Source organism: Daucus carota, chromosome 2, assembly GCF_001625215.2.
Source record: "Daucus carota subsp. sativus chromosome 2, DH1 v3.0, whole genome shotgun sequence".
Classification (NCBI taxonomy): domain Eukaryota; kingdom Viridiplantae; phylum Streptophyta; class Magnoliopsida; order Apiales; family Apiaceae; genus Daucus; species Daucus carota.
This window is the reverse complement of record NC_030382.2, coordinates 54,981,307-55,004,573: the sequence shown is the minus strand read 5'-3', so window position 1 is coordinate 55,004,573 and position 23,267 is coordinate 54,981,307. Positions and strand designations below refer to the sequence as shown.

Here is a 23,267-nt window from a genome sequence, read left to right as displayed (position 1 = left end):
ACTCATGGACCACAATAACCAAAATTACTACATGGTAATCCAAATAAATGGTTATATAACTATTTGTTTGATAGACAACCAGGAGCGTATGAATCAGGTTATTTTAAAATTGCAACATTTGCGTGCTAGTTCTTTAATATTAGAAGTGCAAGCTTGTCAAAAGTACCGGGTACTGAATTATCTAGAGTCTAGAACCACCGATTCAATCAATTTGCACTAGAGACAATGTACAATTCATGACTTATCGCAGCTTCAATGTCAAGCCATGCTTTTCATGGCACATTAGTAGTCTCACGTTAGACAGCCTGTGGTGATGCTGATTGCTGACGGGGAAGATTATAAAATTATTAGTGGATTCTGTGTGTCCATTTGGCATTTGCTCATCTTTGATGAAATGCTAGACCTTGGCTGAAACTGTGTACACAGTAACAACTGATTTACTAATTTATGTCATTTAATCGTAAATAAAGTTACTTCTGTTAACGAGAAACTATATGATTGATTAGAAAACGAGTGCTGCTGACAATTTTCAGTTATCTTTTATAAACATTTGCGGATGAAAATATACACTTCATAAGTACCAAGTATGAGTGAAGGTAAAAAATATACACACAGGTACAACAGCAGAGTTGAACACAATCCATCAAAACTTGTAACATCACACACTTGTTAATTTATCACCGGGGATGTAACTCAGTGATTGAAGCAAGGTCCATGGAGTGATCCAATGCTTGACTAGATCTCTCACTTACCCTTGAACCACTGCCGCTGCGTGACAGAAAAGCAGGCTGTGAAGGTAATGCAAGAGCCAGAGAAAAGGTATTCAGCATAAGCACCACCGAGGCCATGGTAGGCCTTTCCGCAACATTTTCTTGCACACACAGTAGCCCAATGTGAATACACCTTATTATTTCGCGCGCTGATTCTGAACTATTTTTAAGCGTTGGATCGATAATATCAGATGCACTTTCTTGTTGCCAATTCTTCCAAGCCTGAGAGAAAACAACTTGATGTAATTTGATAGATAGTACAGCTTTATCATATTTAACATGCATGAAAGTAGTGAAAAAGGTTATTGTCTAACTGGACTTACAGCACTGGTCAGTTCCTGGACATTCCTGCCATTCCGAAAGCAGTTGTTTCTTTGACCACTCACTATCTCCAGAACTAATACACCAAAGCTGAATACATCAGACCTGGCTGAGAACTCCCCATACATTGCATACTCGGGCGCCATATATCCACTGCAATGCACGACTAAAGATTAATTATTGTACATCGAATTGATATAAGATAAGTGACAAAAGTAAATTTAGTAATATATTTGACTGTTAAGCTTTTGATTACTGATACACAAGGGTGCAGAATGATTGTATAACTCACTATGTCCCCACTACTCTACTTGTATTTCCTTGAGTTTCATCCACGCCGAAGAGTCTTGCCATGCCAAAATCTGAAATTTTGGGATTCATATCCGCATCTAGCAAAACATTGCTTGGCTTTAGGTCTCGGTGAATAATACGTAGTCTAGAATCTTCGTGAAGGTAAAGGAGTCCCCTAGCAACTCCTCCTATGATTTTGTATCGTTGTTCCCAGTCCAGGAATGAGCGCCTTGTCGTCTCTGCAGTAGCAAACTCATGTATCATGATTCTGTCGAATCTAATATATCATAAACAATTGTAGTTGAAGAGAAAACAATATGCAAAATCACATACCAAATATGAAACGGTCAAGACTTCCATTAGGCACAAACTCATAAATGAGAAGTCTTTCGGTTCCTTCGTAGCAGAAACCCAGGAGCCTAACTAAATTTCTGTGTTGCAGCTGTGCCACTAACAAAACCTCATTTTTAAATTCTTCTTCACCTTGCTCTGAACCTTTTGAAAGGCGTTTCACAGCCACCTCTTGACCACTCTTCAGCGTCCCCTTTTACATTAGAAAAGCAAACATGAAGAAAGAATATTTCTGTAAAATATCTGTGGATGCCAAATTTAACAAGGAAAAACATCAAATAAAATCATATTTTCTTAGTTTTGGTAAATTTGAAATACTGACTTGAGCACATATAGGTTCTTTACCTTAAAAACAGCTCCAAATCCACCTTGTCCAAGCTTATTGCTAGGTGAGAAGTGTTTTGTAGCAACTTCTATTGTATTAAAGTCATACTGCAAGGAGTCGGAGCTTCTTATTTCTTCCACATTGTCAGCTGAAGCAAAACACGCAGGATCAAGAAACATAACAATGCATTACCCAGAGATAAAATGATAAACTGCAAGGTGCCAAGTCAATTCATATACAGGATATCTGTAAGTTCGTAACGACCAGTTGTATATATAACAATATGTCAGCGTGTTATTTTTTGTTCTAGGCCACATTCATAAATTCATATTTTTAACTCGATAGGAATCTGTGTAACGCTGCAGCAACACATGAGAGGCTGTATGAATTCGCAAAAGTTTTTAGTTTTAGCAACACAAAACTTACTCTGGAAAGTTGCAGTATCAGTCCTCTGCTTTGGCTTCTTCTTGAAAATGCAAACCAAAATAAGTAGGAGAACAGCAAAGCCAACAATCACAACAACAGTTATAATTACTATTCGTGTGATATTATCTTTTCCTGCACAAAGTAGAAACATTTGATAAATACAAGTGAAATTACAGAGGAAATTTGTTAGGTCTGCGACAAGTTGTTTGATCCGCAGGGTGGTAATTGGAATGGGGAATATGGAGTTGGAACTTAATTTCAGAATATTCTCTTCATATCATTTATTGGAATAATATTGTGAGAAAAATTAGATTTTTTTGTATTTATTAAAAATTCAGTCAGTAATAAGAACAAATAACTAATTATTTATGCAAGCTATAACTAATCAGTTGAAAAGTTATGCAAATAGATATTTAGAAAATGTAAGCAGTTAGTCTATGTGCCACAAAAAAAAAAATCAGGATTTGAGGACTGGCCCAAGACCACTCCCTCCTCTGCCGACACTGTATTTACATGCAACAGAAAGAATCATAGTCTTTGTTATGGACTAGTAAAACTCCGGTTCAAGAATCTCCTATCCGCAAAACATGCATTAAAATTTCAACATATCATGGTGTAAATGAGTAATTACCATGAGACGACGATGATGGTGGTGGTGGAGACGGCTGTGGCTGTGGTGATGGTGCAAAAACTATAGTCGTCTCGTTATAAAAAGGCGTAATCTCAAACCTAAGCCTACAGCTTGGTTTCAATACTTGTCCTCCAATTGTTCCACTTCCATCCGCAATTTCTTCCAATGCATCATCAAGACAGTCATGGCAGCCATCTATGTCTAAATCAGGGGTGCACTGCATGAGCCCATAAATAGTACTCTTACCATCTGTTCCAGTACTCATATTCCTTGTGGCAAACTTTTGCACAATTGCTTCTTCCCTCACCTCATCCAACAAGGCCTTACGGTCTTTACTAAACTGAACCGCATCAGTTGCATTTTTCGCATTGAACATCTCTCTGGTCGGCTCATTAACTGGATTGTTGATAACCGAATCATTGGAGTACCTTAACATGCACTCGTCGTACCACTCCACAGCCTCCTTTTGGTTAGGACACAGCTTCCTTATCTTGTCTACCGCGTCTCTCACACAGCTTCTGCAGATACCGGGTTGAACATCACCCCTACATAGCACCAGCGCATTAACTTTGTCCGAGTCTTTGCCCACAGAGGCGTTATAGAAACCGGAGTTGCTAGTGTTGGCGTTGGAATAGAGTTTGGCTAGCGCGGTGCCAAGGTTTCTATCATAAAGACTGTTGGTTGTGTAGTTGCCGTTAGTTCCACAGGCGTGGTCTACCAAACTGGACTGGCTCAAAGAAATAATGCCTGCGAAAATAGTAAAAAAAATTATGGATGCTGCAGAAGAAGAGGCCATTGGTATCATTAATCTTTTGAACTGTGGCTGCTAATTTGGTTAAGTACTGTCCTCAGATATCCAATATGGATGTACAGAATAGAATAGTCTTTGCTAGGGAAGGAGTCAAAAGCGTGCACCTTAGCCAATAAAGAGCTTGATGTTCTATGTCATGAATTTGCTTCCATCCATGTTTTCCATCTCTATTTGTGTACATCAAAAACTGTTAAGGAGATATTAGCATGTAAGATTGTCCTAATAATCAAATCTTTCTAAATTGTCGTGATCTAACGAAAATTTCAAATTCGAAAATACAATCAGAAGTTTTTTTATAATTCAAACAAGATACTATCTTCATATATTACAATATTCAGCAACATTATATTATTTATTAATAAATAATAAGATAGATTTATTATTTAATATTTATTTTAATCATAATCCTGCTTAATTGAGTTTCATTTCATATTAGCAATATTGATATTATTTTCTATATACTTTTTATGCAAGTTGACTTTTAAGAAAGGAATATGCAACAATGTACCATAATGACAAAACAGCGACTTCTGACCATTAACGACCATTTTCAACAATATTATAAATATATTAATTATAGATGAAAATGACTTTATATTTTTAGCGGAAAATTGTTTTTAACATACTGAAAATCTCTTATGAAATATATATAATATTAATTATAACTTTATTTTTATCACAATAATAAATCTGATTTAACCAAATGCCAGCTAAACTATAAAAAATATCAAAACCTGTATATGCCCGTTACTTGAATAATGTTAAAGTGGTGTAGAAAAGTATTTTGTAAAGTGACCCTTTTGAAAATTCTGAGTGGCAGTAAATGACGAGTTGAAAAATTAAAAGAGGCCAGCCGCCAAGGGTGGTGGTTATCAGTTTCAGAATACTAGTCTTGCAAGTGAATCTTGTGATTTTTTTTTTAAATTGTTTTGTGAACATTGGACAGTTGCAGATAAAGCCAATCCGCATCTCTTCTCAGAATTATTTTAGTCTTTAATTTTTTTCTGAAAGAATTTTAGTCTTTATCTAGATAATCCAATTTAATCCCCCAAATTATATTAATTATATGGATAAATATTTATGAAAGTTATATTATTAATAAACATCTAAAATTTAATTTAGCATATGATTTTCAGTTTTTAAATCTAGTTTGATTTTAATTTTACAATTAAATGGACATAATTTATTTTTTGTTATTAGAAATAAAAGTAAAGATAAGGATTGTTTGACTGAGATTTTATTCTGAGTTTATTTTTTTGATAAAAAGAAATCAATTTATTAATCAAAAGCCATATTAGTCAAAAGTATTTTATTTGTGTAAAAAATTTATAAGTCAATTTCCAATTTGTAAGTCATATGAGGATTTGAAATCCTCAATTTTTTAATGATTTATTTTTATTTTTTAAATTTGATTTTTTAAAAATATATAAGATCATTTTAATTTATATTATTTTATTATTATATTCATAATCTTTATACTCGTTAAGTTATAACTATCAAAAAATTTCAATAAATTAATTTAAAATTAATTTTTATTTAAAAATAATTTTTCACATATAAGCAATAAACATTTTTTTTGAGTTGATCCAAAAGATCCTAAATATATTCCTATTAAATTAGGGTTTTTTTCATAACTGCCTAACATCTTGAAATTTTTTACAAAAATAACTTTCAATATTTTTAAAAATACCATTTTTTATAAATCATTTACAAAGATACGATTTGCAACTTCTGAAACCTCATTTGCAACAACATTTGACAACAGTTGCAACGACTTGCAACTTTGCAACACCATTTGCAACATTGCAAATGAGAAATTTCATTTGCAACTTATGAACTTCATTTGCAACATTGCAACTTCATTTGCAACTTATGCAACTTCATTTGCAACAGTTGCAATGCAACTTAATTTGCAACAGTTGAGGTTGCAGAAGTTGTAAGTTGTATTTTTGTAAATAATTTAGAAAAAAATTGTATTTTTTAAAAAAATTTAACTTGACAGTATATTTGTAAATAATTTCTAAAAAATCAGTATATTTATAAATATTCCTAAATTATATAAACTAATAAAAGTAAAAGTCGGGGTACAGACTAAATTTTGGAGTTAAAATAGCTCCAAATGCATATTAACCAAGCTTCTTATTGTTGTCTGTGTAGTTGACCCGATAACTTTTTAGGGGACACGAAAATAAAATAAAAATTTCTATTTATATTGACATTTTGAGTACATGATATTAAAAATAAAAGTTCCAGGAATGCAGAATAATTCTCAAATCCGGGCAAAAATTTTAATACCTGACCCTCGGTGAAGAATTTCTTATCAAAGTTGAACGCAATCAGTAACAAACCAATAAAAGCAAACACTTGTGTAAATGTAATTAATCACCGTGGATATGTATCGGTGATTGGAGCTCTGTCAATAGAGTAATCGCTAGATTTGACACTAACTCTTGAGTTGGAATCATCCATAAGCAATGGCAGTTCTGGATCAATGTTACTCGGTATAAAGAAGGCAGGCTCGGAAGGCACCTCAAGGGTGAGAGAAAAACTGTTCAGCATAAGCATCACTGAAGCCATGGCAGGTCTGTTTGTAACATTTTCTTGCACACATAGTAATCCGATGTGAATACATCTTATCATTTCGCGTATTGATGCTGGATTATTTCTGAGTACTGGATCTATAATATTAGTTGCAGTCCCTTCTCGCCAATTCTTCCAGGCCTGAGAGAAGTTAGTATGATCAGATATGATAACTGCATTATATTATGAATGTGATCAAGTATGCTAATTGAATGCATTCAGTATATGAAGTTGATGCATGAACTCTATGAGCATTAATACAACTTACAAAGCTTGTAAGGTCTCCAACGTCATCTCCATTTCGAAAACTATGGTTTTTCTGACCGCTTAGTATTTCCAAAACTAATACACCAAAGCTAAATACATCAGACTTCACCGAGAACTGCCCATGCATTGCATACTCTGGTGCCATATATCCACTGCAATGCACAAATAGAGTTGTCCAAAGAAATTCAACTTTAATAAAACCGCAGAAATAAATAATTGCTACTACTATATATAAATCTGATGCTTTCAGCCAAAAGTGGTACAATTGGTCAGAAGACTTACTATGTTCCCACAATTCTATCCGTAGATCCTTGAGTTTCATCCAAATTGAATAACCGTGCCATGCCAAAGTCAGCAATTTTAGGATTCATCTCAGCATCGAGCAAAACATTGCTCGCTTTTAGATCTCGATGAATGATCCGTAGTCTTGAATCTTCATGAAGGTAAAGAAGTCCTCTGGCAATTCCACCTATGATCTTGTATCGTTTTTCCCAGTCTATATATGAACGCTTCACTGAATCTTTAAGATAAACAACCATAATCATTATTCATCACCAATGAAGTTAGTATCTTAGACATGTAACAGGAATATAGGTACTTATTTTCAAAAGATAACCTAAACTTCATACTGAATAAGTTACAAAAATGGCCATCACCAAAGCATAAATAAAAAATTGTGACAAAAATCAAAGCATAAATAGAAAACATACCAAATATAAAGTGGTCAAGACTTGCATTAGGCACAAACTCATAAATAAGAAGTCTTTCATTTCCTTTGAAGCAGAAACCAAGAAGTCTGACTAGATTCCTATGCTGCAGTTTGGCCACTAAAATAACCTCGTTTTTGAATTCTTGTTGTCCTTGATTTGAACCCAGAGACAGCCTCTTCACAGCTATTTCTTGACCATTTTGTAGTGTGCCCTGTAATAATGGACATACAACGCCAAAGATAAGATAACTTTAGAGAAGCAATTGTTTTACAAAAAGTATTATAGCTTGTATTATATTGACCCTTCTGATAAGTAAAGACCCACTTGAACTCTGTTCTTACCTTGTAAACTGCCCCAAATCCACCTTCTCCGATTTTATTGCTATCTGAGAAGTGATTTGTAGCAACTTCAACAGTATCAAAGTCGTATTGCAAGGATTCGGTGCTGTTCACATCATCCATATCAACTGAAAAACAAGACACAAAAGAATAAATCAACTACTCGATATTGCTGGGAACATAATAGACCACCAATGCAATTGTGACCTCTTTAGCTTTTACTCCAATTTCAGAGAAGATTACTAACTTGAATTCAGCACGGCAATACAAGTAAAACCTCGATAATTGAACCCCATGGGGATTGGATAAATTTATTAATTTGATGAGATTATTCATTTTTCGGGGTTTTACTGTATCTTAGTTACAGAAAGTGTAGTTGATATTATTCTTCAATCTATCCAAGTCATTGAAACGGACAGAAGACATAGTAACACTTACTGAGCATTCCCCCGGTAGTAGTCTTCTGCCTTCGCTTCCTTTTAATGATGCAAACCACAAGAAGCATGAGCATAACAAAACCAACAATGACAACAACAATAATAATTACCGTTGGCACGTTATTATCCCCTTTACCAGCAACTACACAAAAAAATCATAGAAATTAGACGAGGATATGTTATTATCTGAAAAAGTGCTATGGAAAATTTGTGATTTACCTTGAGGCACTGATGGTGGTGTTGAAGGCAGCTCTGGTGGTGGAGCATTGGTTGTCGTCGTCTGGTTGTAAAATCGTTCATACTCATACCTAAGCCTACAACTAGGTTTCATTAAGTGGCATCCTAATCCATAACAACGAGTTGAAATTTCTGTAATAGCCCGATTAAGACAGTCGCTGCACTGCAGTGAAGATAAATCAGGTGTGCACTGCATAAGCGCGAAAATTGTCAGAAAGTCCGGTCCACTTATACTCCCAGTGGCAAACTTTCGCTCAACTGCTGGTCCTCTCAAACGCTCCACCAAATCTCTAAGGTCTTTATTGAACTGAACCTGATTACTTGCATTATTCCCATTCACCAAAGCTCTAGTCGGCTCTGCCACCATGTTATTAAGTATCGAGCTATTCGAGTACCTTAACATGCATTCATAGTACCACTCAACAGCCTCCTTTTGGTCAGGACATTGCCCTGTTATATATGCAATTGAGTCTTTAACGCAGCTTCTGCAGATATCAGGTTCAACGTCGCCTCTACAGAGCGCGATCGCGTAAACTCTGTCAGAGCCTTGGCCAACGGAGGCATTGTAGAACCCGGAGTCGCTAGTGCTTGCAGCCGAGTAGAGGTTGGCTAGAGCGGCATTCAGGTTTCGATTGTAAGTACTGTTACTCGTGTAGTTACCCTTAGTTCCGCATACTGTGACAATTATAATAGAATGGCTAAGATTAATACTGCATATGAGAATACCAAAAATGATCAATGTTACAGGATACGACATTACAACCATAATCTCTTGAATTGTAAGTTTCTATTTTTGGTTTTATTCTCTTCGAATCTAGAATGGTCAAATTGCGCGGCTTGGCAGAAGATGAGAGTGATGAGACTAGAATATAATATTTCTTTTATTTTGTTGACCCGTGTGATTAAAGCCATGAGTATAATCGGAATATTATTGTTTTTTATTTTCGTTTCCAATCGTGCTCTGAATAAGGGTGTTAGTGAAGGGAGAAGTTGTCAAACAATTTCTACGCTCTTTCCGAACACAAACGGTGGTACATTACACGTGGTTTACCGAGAAAAACAAATGCTACTACTTTTAAATAATGTTATTGCCTTGCTCGAAAATTAATAATTTATGAACATTTCTGTCAAAAAAATTATTGATTATTTAGAAAAATATTTTTAATTATATTATATTTTTATCTTTATGAATAAAAAGCACATATTTGATAGCATATATAATATTAAATTAATTTTAATTTTTCATTTTTTAACAATAAAAATACCCAATCATGTCTAGTCTCAATCCGGATCGGCTAAAATCTTTCAGTTATTTAATTAAATACACGATTTACTCACTTATGTTTAAAAACAAATTTATATACTATCAGTATTACATCTTTAACAGTTATTCCCTCCTTCATGGAGTTTTAATGTTTTATATATAAGGATCTGACACGGATATTAAGAAAAATTATAATTTAATAAATAAAAATAAAGAAATGAGTAAAGTGATGGAATTAAACTATAAAATAGGTGTAGTGTGGATATAATACTGGGATAAATTAATATTTAATATATAAAATATGTGTGATGTGAAAATGTAGTGGATGAAATTTTATTTTATATAAAATTGAGTGAAATGGAAAAGAAACATCAATGAGTGGAACAAAAAATATAGTATATAAATACGAGACAGTCGAACAGAAACAGCGGCACAGGAGCGTGTTGATATATTCTGAAGTTCTGCACATCTAGGCGCGTTGAAAACTTGACATGTAGTTGGAAGAGCTGGACTAGGTATACACTCAAGATGTATTAATCGGGTTTTTATTTTTTATTTTTTACTTGTGAAATTTTGATATATTTAATTTGAATTAAAAAATAAATATTTTTGAGATATTTAATTAAAATTTAAATTATAATACAAAATCTAATAATATTTCAATCGGGATATTAAAAATTATACTTAAAAATTAGATGATACTTATTAAAATTTATTGAATCTGATAATATCTTAGGCCAACTCCAACCATAAATCCAAATTTGGATCATCAAATAATCCAAATTTAGGGTGAGATCCAAATCTTATTCCAATCATGTGACCCAAATATAGATCCAAATTCATTCGTCTTTAAAATATTCATATACTTTGATTTTAAATATTTTAATAAATGATTAACTAATTTCATCAATAATTATAATAATACAATCAACGACTAGACAAATATAAAATATCACAAAATAATTCGAGAAAGATAAAACGATATATAAAAATATATTAAAAGTATTAAAAGAATATATTAAAATATTAATTCACAGAATTAATATATTCTTCCCACAAATGCTCAATTAGTGTATTTCGAAGTTAAAGATGGACATCTTTATCTTTAATTTTTCTATAGAGATTGATAAATTGCTGAAATTTTATGTATTTTAAATTTTTTATATATTTTGAAATTTTAATTTATAATTAATCGTTGTTTTAATTATATTCTAATCTTTATTAATATATCCTTAATAACATTAACAAAATCATCAAATAATTTTCAAAAACAAAAAAAGTAATAATATTTTAATGTTAAAAAGATTTGGATCATATCCAAATTTGGACAAGTACTATTCACTAATCCGAATTTGGATCACTTTTCAATCCACGATTAGAGTGGTTTGGGCAAAACTGCCTTAGCATAAAACTGCCTTAGCATAATAATATGTTGGATTCCTGTTGGAGATGCCCTTAGCTCTCGAATGTAATGGGCGGGGTGTGTACAAGGCTGAGGAATGATAGGGTGTTAGTGCTTGACTAATACTCCCTCGTTCGCCCTGAGTTATATACATTAGGGGACGGGGACGCGACACGGATGTTCCTGTAAAGTATAATGGGTTAAATAGCTGATTCATCACTAACCTGACCCGAAACTTACAACTGAGTCATGTTGTTGAAAAAACTTTCAAACGCATCACCAAGTAATTAAAAATTTTCAAAAGCATCATTCTCCGTCAGTTCCGTTAAGTGATTAACAGAAAGTTCAATAATTTTTTTTAAAAAAATTGAAAACAATCTGAAAAACACATTAAAAATTTAGAAAATTTTGGAGAAAAAACAAAAAATTCATAATAAATTCAAAAAATTCTGAAAAAAAATTCTAAAGTTCAAAAATATTCTGAAAAAATTCAAAAATCTTAAAAGAATTTGAAAAAATTTGAAAAAAATTAGGTGGCAAGTTTTTTTTTCGGGTTTTAGAAAAATTGAAAAGAATAAAAAAAAGGTTTGAAACTTTTTGTTTTCTATTTTTTTAATTTTTTGATTTTCTTTTATTTTATTCACATTTTTCAAAAAAAATAATCAGGTTTTGTTGAATTTTTTCAGGATTTTTCCAATTTTTTTGATTTTTTTAATTTTTTTTTTGAACTTTCCGTTAACTACTTGACGGAACTGATGGAGAATGATGATTTTGAAAGTTTTTAATTACTTGGTGATGTGTTTGAAAATCTTTTCAACAACATTACTCAGTTGCGAGTTTTCAGTTAGGTTAGTGATGAATTAGCTATTTAACCCAAAATATAATTCTATAACTTATTTTTAAGATTTTTCTTTTCTGTATAAAAGTTTGAATGTTATATTTTTACGGTCTTTCTAATGTGTGCCCAAGGGCACACAATAATCACTAAATTCTATAAAAATGACCTATTCTGATTGGTGGAGTTGATGTGAATGCAGGGGGGCCATTCTCATTTATTATTCATCCACCAATTAAAAGGAGCTATTTTTATTGAAGTTAGGGACTATTGTGTGCCATTGGGCACACCATAGAAAATCCCATATTTTTATTTAGAAAAAGAAAATTTTAAAAATAAGTTATAAAATTATATTTTATAAGAGCATTGAAGTGTGTGTCGGACAGTGAAAAAGAAACGTATAGAATTAAATGAGATAGAGGGAGCAACAGATATGCGCTTGATCGGAATTCGGCGATGACCAGCGATTTCGGCTTCATACAAGCAAGTTGCAGCCAGTTTGAAACCTTTATATTTTGTATGTAAAACATATTTCAACATAAGTATATTACAAAATAATTTCGTCTGGGATAAATAATTTACAATGAAGGCAAAATATATGCATGTTAAATGCAAAAACATCAAAGTTGAACATGTACACAAACAATTTAAACACATTATAACTGATCATCGTGGATATAAATCTGTCCTTGAAGCATTGTCAAGAGAGTAATCAGAAGATATATCTTTAGCTTTATTAGATTTGTCAGTCACCATCGAACTATTAGTATCTTCAGGCAAGGACACTTCTGGACCAAAGCTGCTGTGCATAAAAAATGCCGGCTCTGAAGGTACTGCAAGAGTGAGAGATAAGCTATTTAACATAAGCATCACCGATGCCATGGTGGGTCTTGCCGCAACATTTCCTTGTATACATAGAAGTCCGATGTGAATGCATCTTATCATTTCGCGTACTGATTCAGAACTGTTCAGTAGCATTGGATCTATAATATTAGTTGCATTCCCTTCTCGCCAGTTCTTCCAAGCCTAAAGGAACACAACGCGATCAAATGCAATTATTCTTTATCATTGATATCTGAGAAAGAATGCAATAGTGTACATAAACATAATCAAACTTACGGAGCTGGCCAAGTCCTCAACATTCTCACCATATCGAAAGCAGTTGTTTCTCTGACCACTTACTATTTCCAAAGCTAATATGCCAAAGCTGAATACATCAGACTTAACCGAGAATTGTCCATACATTGCATACTCTGGTGCCATATATCCACTGCAATGTAAGATAGCAAATTGTCCGAAGACAATGATAAATAAAATACTATAGCGCATGATCCTAATTAAGCTTTTAGTGACAAGTGCCTGATTATATATAATGTTAGATAACTTACTATGTTCCCACAATTCTACTTGTATTTGCCTGGGTTTCATCAATGTCGAACAATCTTGCCATGCCAAAATCTGCAATTTTAGGATTCATGTCTGCATCTAGCAAAACATTGCTAGCTTTCAAGTCTCGGTGAATAATTCGCAGTCTAGAATCTTCATGAAGGTAGAGAAGTCCCCTAGCAACTCCTCCTATAATTTTGTATCGCTTTTGCCAATCCAGAACTGAGCGCTTGCTCGAATCTACACTCTACAGTAGAAACCAATCATGCAATGCTAATTTATAAAATTCAGTATAGTACCGCGAGCTAACATAAAAGAGCAAGGAGAAGGACAGTAACTAAATACTGTCAGGAATCAAATGAAAGGATTAGCAAAGAACGACGAGGAACAATCACATACCAAATATGAAGTTGTCAAGACTTGCATTAGGCAGAAACTCATAAATGAGAAGTCTTTCGGTGCCTTCGTAACAGAAACCGAGAAGTCTAACTAAATTTCTGTGTTGCAGTTGTGCTACCAGCAAAACCTCGTTTTTAAATTCTTGTTCACCTTGATTTGAACCTCTTGAAAGACGTTTCACGGCAACTTCTTGGCCATTCTTCAGCAGTCCCTGGTACATCAGAAATGAAAAGATGTGAGCTTATATCTGTAAAGTATAAACAATTTTGTATTCAACTTATTTGTGTTATTACCACTACGCCATAGATAGCCAATTGTAATGCTCAAATCACGTTACGATAGGACCAAAAACCGTTACAATAGATCTATTGTAACACTAATGGGCGTTACGTTTGCGAGCGTTACAATTGCCCCCTATTGTAACACATTCTGGAATCTAATGTAACAGTTAAAAAGCATTACAATAGCGTCCTACTGTAACACTATAAAGGGATATTGTAACGGTAAATCAGTGATACATTAGCTTATTCCACCAAGTTTGCCACGTCAGAATGTGGGTTCCACAGTGCCACGTCAGCATGTGGGTCCCATATGGGCCACTTCATATTATGGGCCCCACACCAGACACGTCAGCTTGTGGGACCCACCGGGCCACGTGGGTCCCACTTTGCTCAGCTTTACGCCACATCAGCTTTTGTGGGCCATAATGCCAAGTGGACTGCCACATCACCACATTTGGGGCCCACTGCTTATTCCTTTTATTATGACTACTGTAACAGTAAAAAGGTGTTATTGCAACAGTGTATACTTGTCTACTGTAACACTAAGTCAACTAATGTACCACAAATAGTAATCAAACGTAACATTAAAATGAGCTATTGTAACACATATTTTGAAAAATTCTGCAATGCCTGCATTGTTTTTGTAACACTCCCAATAAAAATACAAATAATCCTACAAACATCCATCCAAACTTCCCACCAAACATCCAGCTAAAACTACAAATACCAAACTCTAGTACAACAAATATCCAACCATCCTCCAGCAAGTCCAACATAAAACAATCTCATCCAAACCATTTAAGAAACACAACATCAAAACAATCTAACTACAAAATTAAGTACGACAAATTCATAGTAACTAAGGTAATCGCAGAAACAGTTATATTCAAGAATCGGTGGTGCCGGAAGTGGTGCCATGAGTGGTTCCAGAAGCGGTGCGTTGAGCTCACTTTAAGTAATATTTGCGTTCAGCTCCTCGACCTTAGATTTTGGAACTGGAGTAGCCGGTCAGCTCTTGTATCAATCACTGAAAGATCAAAAAGGCAGAAATTTTTTAATTGTTTAGAATCTAAAGCCACAAGATGCAGAAGAAAATAATGTAAGGTAAAACTTGAGAAAACGTGTAAAAACACGTCTTTGAACCACCTCTCGATACATGATGAATGGTTTGCCTCAGAGTCTGTAAGCATACGAAACCAAATCATAAACTTTGTAAAGTACTAACACATTACATAAGACACAAATACCAGCATATTCATAAACTAACCTGAAACTCAGTGATCTTATCTTCAAACTTTTTTTTCAAGGAATTGCAATATGAAGTAATTGAAAAGTTGGCATGAGGTCAATAGCCAGTCAATGATGCTTGCTCATATAGAACTACATAGGACAAACACAGGAAAGTAGGTATCTAATAGAAAATGAAGTATATAACAGGAAAGCATTCACGCAGGGGACCTTAAGTAACTTAGTAAAAAGATTGGATTTGTGAATTTCCAGCATCAGGAACAGGACTAATAAAACTATATTCATCTCCACCCCCAGCTCAACACTAAGACCAGTTAAGAGGTCGCTTGGGGCCCCCAACTGTAAAAGGGCCCCAAAAATATATATTTAGGTGATAATAGTTAATTTTTTATTTATATATTTATAAAAAAATATATCTAAATAAATATGAATTATTGTACTTCAGAAAAAATATATATATAATATGAAATATTGATAAATAAATAAGATTAACTTTTAAAAATGAGAATTAGGTAAATCAAATTATTTTGAATTTTTTCGTGCTACGTGTAAGTACTTAAAATATGTAATAGAAGTTATTGCTTAGTAAATAATATCTATTTTTTTTCATAAATTCCACGTTATTATAAATTATGTGATTTCTATCAGAAGCTATTGTCCTACATATGCATTTCTAAAGTTTTACTATTCGGCTACAATTACAAATTATTATGAAGTGGAAGCTGCAAACTAGATGGCCATATACTATAATGTTGCACAAAGAATAGATTTAGTTCTAATAGATCAATAGTACTTGTTACTTAAACTTAAGACATCAATATGACACTAGAAGAATAGATTTAAAAAGCGATGCTAACAACTAAATTAAGTATGTTAATTTGTTTCTCATAGTGTGCATCATAGCTAGAAACAGATTATAATAAACTATATCTACAGAGTAACACAAAAACTTGAACTTGCAAAAGCGCCAAAATGTCGTACTATTTAATGAAGCCAAAATGTGAAATATTTAATAATGAGATTCCTAGCTAATTTTTCTGGGACTTGTAAAGTTATTAAAAAGAAGGCTTACCTTTGTACTATATTCCCTGGCTATAACACAAGTTGATACAAATTTTTTTAAAATACACCTCAAAGACAGTGAATTATGTCCGCCAACACTACCAATTAATACTTCATTAAATTCATTTCTACAATGTGAAATGCAGGAATGGTTTAGTCAGGAGGACCATTACTCTGCTACTAATACTCTCAATTGACATGCTTACTACCACTGGTGAAATCAAATTATATATTACATATGTAATTTTACAAACCTTAACAAAGCAGCAGGGGAGAGGTGGACCAACTGAAGTGTATATAAGCATGTATTAAATTCAGCAAATGAAGAAAGACGAAATCCTCAATTTTGAAGATTTTACTAATATTAGCTAAAAATGCTAGATATGTAATTACGTCTTACTCTTTTGGGGTAAATATAAGCTCCGAGAAAATACCATAGGCTGCGTCAGCAGCTATTCCAAGACCTGCAAGAATATAAAGACTGTATGAAGCTTCCTCAGTAAATGTCATTGGTTTCTGTGGGATACTATATGTTGGAGCATCAAAAGGATCCTCAACCGTAGAGATTTCTCTTTCATGCTGATAAGAAAGGAAGATACGTATGTAAATGGGTGAAACACGATAGGAAACCTGCAGAATTTAATACTATAACTTACATACTATAAATTAGTTTCATGAGTAATCTATTAAAAGTTTCATGGCAGGCATGTAGAACTGGCATATATAGTTGAACAATCAATGCAATATATATATGTTTCGGATTAAAGTGAATCTGGAGGTCCTGCAAGAGTTCAGTTTGATGGTACCACTTGTAGAGTCCACACTGTCAAGGTGAAATGACAGCTCTTTATTATTAAAATCCGACATGTTTAAGAGTGAAGCTTACAATAATTACTATTTTAGTAATTAAAACTTTTGACTTCCAGTTAACTTATAGGATTATGAAAGACAAAACCAATACTAATCTGCAAAAGAAATTATGCAGATGATAATGACAGGATTCATAAAGAAAACTGAAGCATGAATATCTATGGTTTATCGTCAAGAAGATTTGACAAAACAATGACCATTAAGTATTAAAATATAAAAATCTAACAAGCTACAGAGTGACTGATCATATTTTGCAAGTTTCAGTTTGTAGTTTACAAATTAATACGTGCAGCGTTAGGGACATCTTCAAGTAATAGATATATTTGAGCAAAATTCTTCTCCTAGAATGCAATCTTAGACATCTGGTAATCTTAGACACCAGTAAAGGAAACATATCTACCAGTAATAAGAAGTCTTGAGGAACTGTGGTTATCTTTTATTAATACTGTATATAAAAGACCTGGGAGAATTTCAGCTTGCAATCCTGTAGCTATGTGCACGTATATATAGAAAGGGTAGATCAGAGAGGGAGATAGGCAGAAGGGTGAGGCATACCAGATTTCTGCAATCCTCTCCTTTTGATTTCAGAGAATCTAAATCATCCTCCCTTTCCTTACACTTACATACGCTTGTTCTTTCTAAGAGAAGAAAGTCTATGTGCTTTACAAGCTGAAAGGTACTGTATTGAGATATAATTTAGCTGTTTTAGAATCAATTTTAAAATCCATTCTTGTTATTTACAAACACATATTAACTAGGAAGCTTACACCAATGGCACTGTCTTAGTCTCTTGTATCAAACCAGACCCTAGAGATGTACATCATCTAAACAATGCAAGTAATGTATATTATTGACAAAAAATGATTAATATATATTATTACCATGACCCAAGTAAAAATGGGGAAGTGTCTACTAAAGAAATAGGAAATCCATACCAATTGCTTTTAGCGCCACATCGATTTAGATATAGAACAAATAAACTCTTTTTGCTCTCCACCAATATAGCTTTTCTTATAAAGGTAGTTAGGAGCTTCGGCAACTGCTTTTATTCTATCAGAAAATGAAGCAAATTCTAATGTAATATGTTTCCTGACCAGGGACTCAGATTTAGTGGCTTCCTGCATAAATAGGATCATAAGATGGCACTGTTGAGACAGCACTAACAGTGCCTATCTCTGTTTCAGATAACATAAAACAAAACAAAACATTACAGCATAGACTATCATGACTCATATATAAAAATAAGCAACATAGTGAGCGAGAGAGAAGGAGAGAGAGACAGAAAGATTGAAAGGAGAGACAGAGACAAAGAGAAAGGGAGAGAGAGAGAGAGTAGTACCTGAGGGTGCAGAGAAGGAGTGGTGATAACAGAACGTAGATCTAAACCCCCAAACTTCAAAACGCCCAAATTCTGAAACCCTAATTTTCAAACCCTGATTCGTACGGTTGAGGTGAGATCGAAGCGAGGCGAGGTGAGGTCAGAGCGAGGCGAGGCGAGGTGAGGTCAGAGCGAGGTGAGGGGAGATGTCGCCAAGAGTGAGGACCGTTTCTATCTTCAGAGAGAGGAGAGAGGAGAAAAGAGTGAGATGGAAGAGAGAGATCAGAGAGATAGAAATGAGGACTTAGCTGATTTCGGGGGAATATACCGCACATGATTTCATTTGGGGGGAAACTATCCCGCCTCTATTTTTGAGACACAATTTGTTTATTTATTTTTAATATATTTATAATATTATAATATGGTTTTATGTTAAAATATGATACAATCCAAATATTATATTTTTTGATTATTTTTTCCCAACACTGAGAAGGGTATTTAATATCATCCGTACGGTTGGATCGTCTTAAAAGCATTCAAAAAAAAACGAACAGTGAAATCATGACGATCCCAATACATGTATCTTGTGCTACACAACGAATACTGCTGAGATACGACAAAACATATGCACTATATTTTTCGATTATTTTTTCCAAACACTAGGAAGGGTTTTTAATATCATCCGTACGGTTGGATCGTCTTAAAAGACATTCAAAAAAAACGAACAGTGAAATCATGACGATCCCCAATACATGTATCTTGTGCTACATAACGTATACTGCTGAGATACGACACAACATGTGCACTATATTTTTCGATTATTTTTTCCAAACACTAGGAAGGGTATTTAATATCATCCGTACGGTTGGATCGTCTTAAAAGATATTTAAAAAAAACGAACAGTGAAACCATCACGATCCCCAATACTGGTATCCCGTGCTACACAACATTTACTACTGAGATACGACACATCCCATGCATTGTATTTTTCAATTATTTTTTCCCAACACTAGGAAGGGTATTTAATATCATCCGTACGGTTGGATCGTCTTAAAAGCCATTAAAAAAGATGAACACTGAAATCATGACGATTCCCAATGCAAGTATCACGTGCCACACAATGTATACTGCGGATATACGACATAACCCAGGCATTCTATTTTTCGATTATTTTTTCCCAACACTAGAAGGATATTTAATATCATCCGTACGGTTGGATCGTCTTAAAAGAGATTAAAATATTTATTTATAATAAATAAATATATAAATTAATTAAATATTTATTTAATTAAATAAATAATTAATTAATTAAATTAGTTGTTCATTCAAGTAACGAGGGGCCCACATATGGGACCCACTAATTAATTAATTAATTAATTAATTGAATAATTAATTAATCAAGGTTTCATTTAATCATGATTTTGAAAACAAACTTAGGTTATATATAAGTTATGCAATTTAAAACACTTACCCTTTCATGGGAGGTCATGGGTTCAATTCCCAAACCTTACAAAATTTTTACTAGCTATACTACAGTAGTTGCGCCACGTCACCAGTCAAGGTGGGATCCACCACAGCCACGTCAGCAGGAAAGGGGCCCACAAGGCCACAAACACGTCAGCGGGGGCAGCAATAAACGGGCCCACATGTGGGACCCACCTGCCACGTCAGCAGGAGTGGGGCCCACATGTGGGACCCCCTGCCACGTCAGCAGGAGTGGGGCCCACATGGGACCCACCTGCCAATAGTAGCGCCACGTCATCAGTCAAGGTGGGACCCACCATAGCCACGTCAGCAGGAAAGAGGCCCACAAACACGTCAGCGGGACCCACCTGCCACGTCAGCAGGTCCCACCTGCCACGTCAGTAGTAGTGGGGCCCGACTAGTGGGACCCACCTTCCACATCAGCAGTAGTGGGGCCCCACTTGTGGGACCCACCTGCCACGTCAGCAGTAGTGGGGCCCACAAGTGGTGGATATTTAATAATAATAAATTATTTAATTAAATAATTAAATATTTATTTAATTAAATAAATAATTGTTTTGAAAAATTAATTATTTATTTATGCAAATAACGTGGGACCCACCACTGCCACGTCAGCAGTAGTGGGCCACAGGTGGGGACCACAAGTGGTGGGGCCCATTATTTATTTATTTATTTAATTAACTAATTAATTAAATAATCAATTAAATAAACTATTGTAACAGTTGGACGTGGCGTTACATTGTTGCAACACTGTCACGTCTATTGTAACACCGCATTTTGGCTATTGTAATACGTCTCGAGTAGTGTTTCATTATGTCAAAATATGCCTAGCTATTGTAACACGTGCTTAGATTAAGCGTTTCATTAGCCCATCTATGACGTAGTGTACCTTATAAACAGCTCCAAATCCACCTTGACCAAGCTTATTGACATCTGAGAAGAAATCTGTAGCAACTTCTATCGTAGTGAAGTCGTATTGCAAGAATTCATCGCTCCTAATATCTTCTACATTGTCATCTACAACACGACACACAAAAAAAAATTGTTTAACATAGACTTTAAATGGTTCAAATAACATTATCACTTTATAATCTGGGCAAGTTCTAAATAAAGATAATAAGTAATAACACGAAACTTACACAGATAAGTCCCGGTAGCACTATTTTGCGTTGCCTTCCTTCTGCAGATGCAAAACAAAATAAGCAGGAGTACAGCAGAACCAACTATGACAACAACTATTATTACCGTCCGCATGGTATTACCATCTTTCTTGCCTGCACAAAGCACAAATTTATAAGTAGTTGAGAAACAATAGAGAGCAATTTCTAAGTCTAGTCGATTACTACGATTTAATTTTTTTCGAGAAGCAGGGAGAAACTGGCTCAATCATAATCCTTGCTGGGTGACTAGCTATCCGCTGAAGCACCAGTAATTTCTGATTCAGGCAAACTATCATATCAAACTAAACACTCCCTTCATAAAAGTCCCATCACTACTGTACATGGGTTGTTTGGGTTAATTCAAAAGAAGTAACTTCTTGCTTAAATTAAAGAAGTGGAATAGAAGTGAGAAGTAAATAAGTTAATTAAGTGTTTGGAAAAAAATAGAAGCTTTGAGAGAAAAGCTAGTATTCACAAATTCTTAAACGTGCTTCTACCTATTTACACAAACGGATCAAGAAAAGCAGAAGCTTCTGCTTCTGCTAACCAAACAGGCGTATAGTAGGCCGACAGACCTTTGCCTGTAAAACATACTAGAAAATTTGAAAGAGGTCGAAAACTATTTAAATTTGACCCAAGCCTTCATATGAACAACTATATAAGGGTTCAAGGATTAATTAATATGCCATGGAAATTCATTTCTCAGCAAGAAAGCTTTACCTGGAGGAGGCACTGATGATGGTGGTGGAGGAACCTGTGGCCGTGGGGGTGGTGCATCAACTCTGATCGTCTCGTTATAAAAACGTTCAACCTCGAACCTAAGTCTACAACTAGGCTTCATGATCTGGCCACCTACTTTTCCACTGCAACAAGATGGGATATCTCTGATAGCTTCATCAAAACAATCACCGCACTGCGTTGAGGATAAATCAGGGGTGCACTGCATCAGCCCGTAAATAGTCAAAAAATTCGGCCGCTTATATTCCCTGTAGCAAACTTTTTTTCCACAGCTTGTCCTTTTAAATTATCCAGCAGACCTCTAAGGTCTTGATTGAACTAAACCATATCACTTGCATTATTCACATTAGATAACAGCATAGTCGGATCAGTGACTAAGTTGTTAAGAATCGAATCATTGGAGTACCTTAACATGCACTCATCGTACCACTCAACAGCCTCCTTTTGGTTCGGACATAGCTTTCTTAGCCCTTTAATCGAGTCATTCACACAGCTTCTGCATATATCAGGTTGAACATCGCCTCTGCAAAGCACGAGTACGTTAACCCTGTCCGAGTCCCTGCCAACCGAGGCGTTATAGAAACCGGAGTCGCTAGCCTCTGCGATAGAAGACAGGTTGGCTAGAGCGCTGTCCAGGTTTCTATTGTAGATACTGTTACGTGTATAGTTACCATTAGTTCCACAGACATTGGTTACGAAAGTGGACTGGCTAACAGAGATACTGCCTATAAGAAGACTAAAAATGATTAATACCGATACACTAGAGGCCATTAGATCATTGAATCACTGATCTTGGAATAAACTCCGGGTTTGCCAGTTTTGGACTTGTGATTAGGCCTCTGAAATGGTTCACATGTTCAAGAAAATGGATGGGAAGTCAAACTTTGCGTTACATAAATAAGACGAGGATGAATAAAATATAGGGATGGCAACGGGCCGGGTCGGGTTTTCTGAGATCCAGACCCGATCCATTATATTTCGGGTCGGTTCGGGTTCGGATCCGGGTCTGGAAAATGAAGATTCAGATCCGATCCGTCGGGTTTTTTCGGGATTTCGGTTCGGGTTCGGGTCTAATTCGGGTATTTAAAAAATAAAATTAAATAAAAAATAAAAATTATATATCTATAAAAAAATGTGATGATTGATTTTTTTTTAAAATTTAGGAACATAAAAAAGGTTTTACAAGTTTCGTCTAAAACAATAAACACGTGAAACATGTTAACTTAATTGTATACAATCATTCAACTTATCATTTATATTTTATATTTTATTATATTTAGATTTTTTAATGCAGAATAACTGAGAAAAATACTAATGAAATGAA

At 34.5% G+C, this 23,267-nt stretch overlaps 2 protein-coding genes, 1 long non-coding RNA gene and 1 pseudogene across 4 annotated transcripts; all 4 read right to left on the bottom strand.

Annotated features, from left to right (window-relative positions):
* Positions 1-517: 517 nt before the first annotated feature.
* Positions 518-4,051, bottom strand: LOC108208620 (cysteine-rich receptor-like protein kinase 44). The gene is made up of 7 exons (XM_017379153.2): positions 3,116-4,051; positions 2,485-2,616; positions 2,079-2,206; positions 1,716-1,926; positions 1,384-1,621; positions 1,094-1,244; positions 518-992 (listed from the first exon to the last, which is right to left on the bottom strand). The coding sequence occupies exons 1-7, from the start codon at positions 3,918-3,920 to the stop codon at positions 678-680; spliced, it is 1,980 nt and encodes a 659-aa protein (XP_017234642.1). The 5' UTR covers positions 3,921-4,051; the 3' UTR covers positions 518-677.
* Positions 4,052-6,115: 2,064 nt separating this feature from the next.
* Positions 6,116-9,334, bottom strand: LOC108208619 (cysteine-rich receptor-like protein kinase 10). Its single transcript, XM_017379152.2, has 7 exons — positions 8,478-9,334; positions 8,260-8,400; positions 7,825-7,949; positions 7,484-7,694; positions 7,056-7,293; positions 6,775-6,925; positions 6,116-6,647 (listed from the first exon to the last, which is right to left on the bottom strand). The coding sequence occupies exons 1-7, from the start codon at positions 9,259-9,261 to the stop codon at positions 6,309-6,311; spliced, it is 1,989 nt and encodes a 662-aa protein (XP_017234641.1). The 5' UTR covers positions 9,262-9,334; the 3' UTR covers positions 6,116-6,308.
* Positions 9,335-12,554: 3,220 nt separating this feature from the next.
* Positions 12,555-22,850, bottom strand: LOC108208617 (cysteine-rich receptor-like protein kinase 10; annotated as a pseudogene).
* Positions 14,620-18,171, bottom strand: LOC108208625 (uncharacterized). Of its 2 annotated transcripts, XR_010289273.1 has the most exons (4): positions 18,010-18,171; positions 15,330-17,921; positions 15,209-15,242; positions 14,620-15,089 (listed from the first exon to the last, which is right to left on the bottom strand). It is a non-coding gene; the product is annotated as an uncharacterized LOC108208625 (long non-coding RNA). The 2 variants fall into 2 exon arrangements; XR_010289272.1 differs by having other exon boundaries at positions 15,330-18,171.
* Positions 22,851-23,267: the final 417 nt, after the last annotated feature.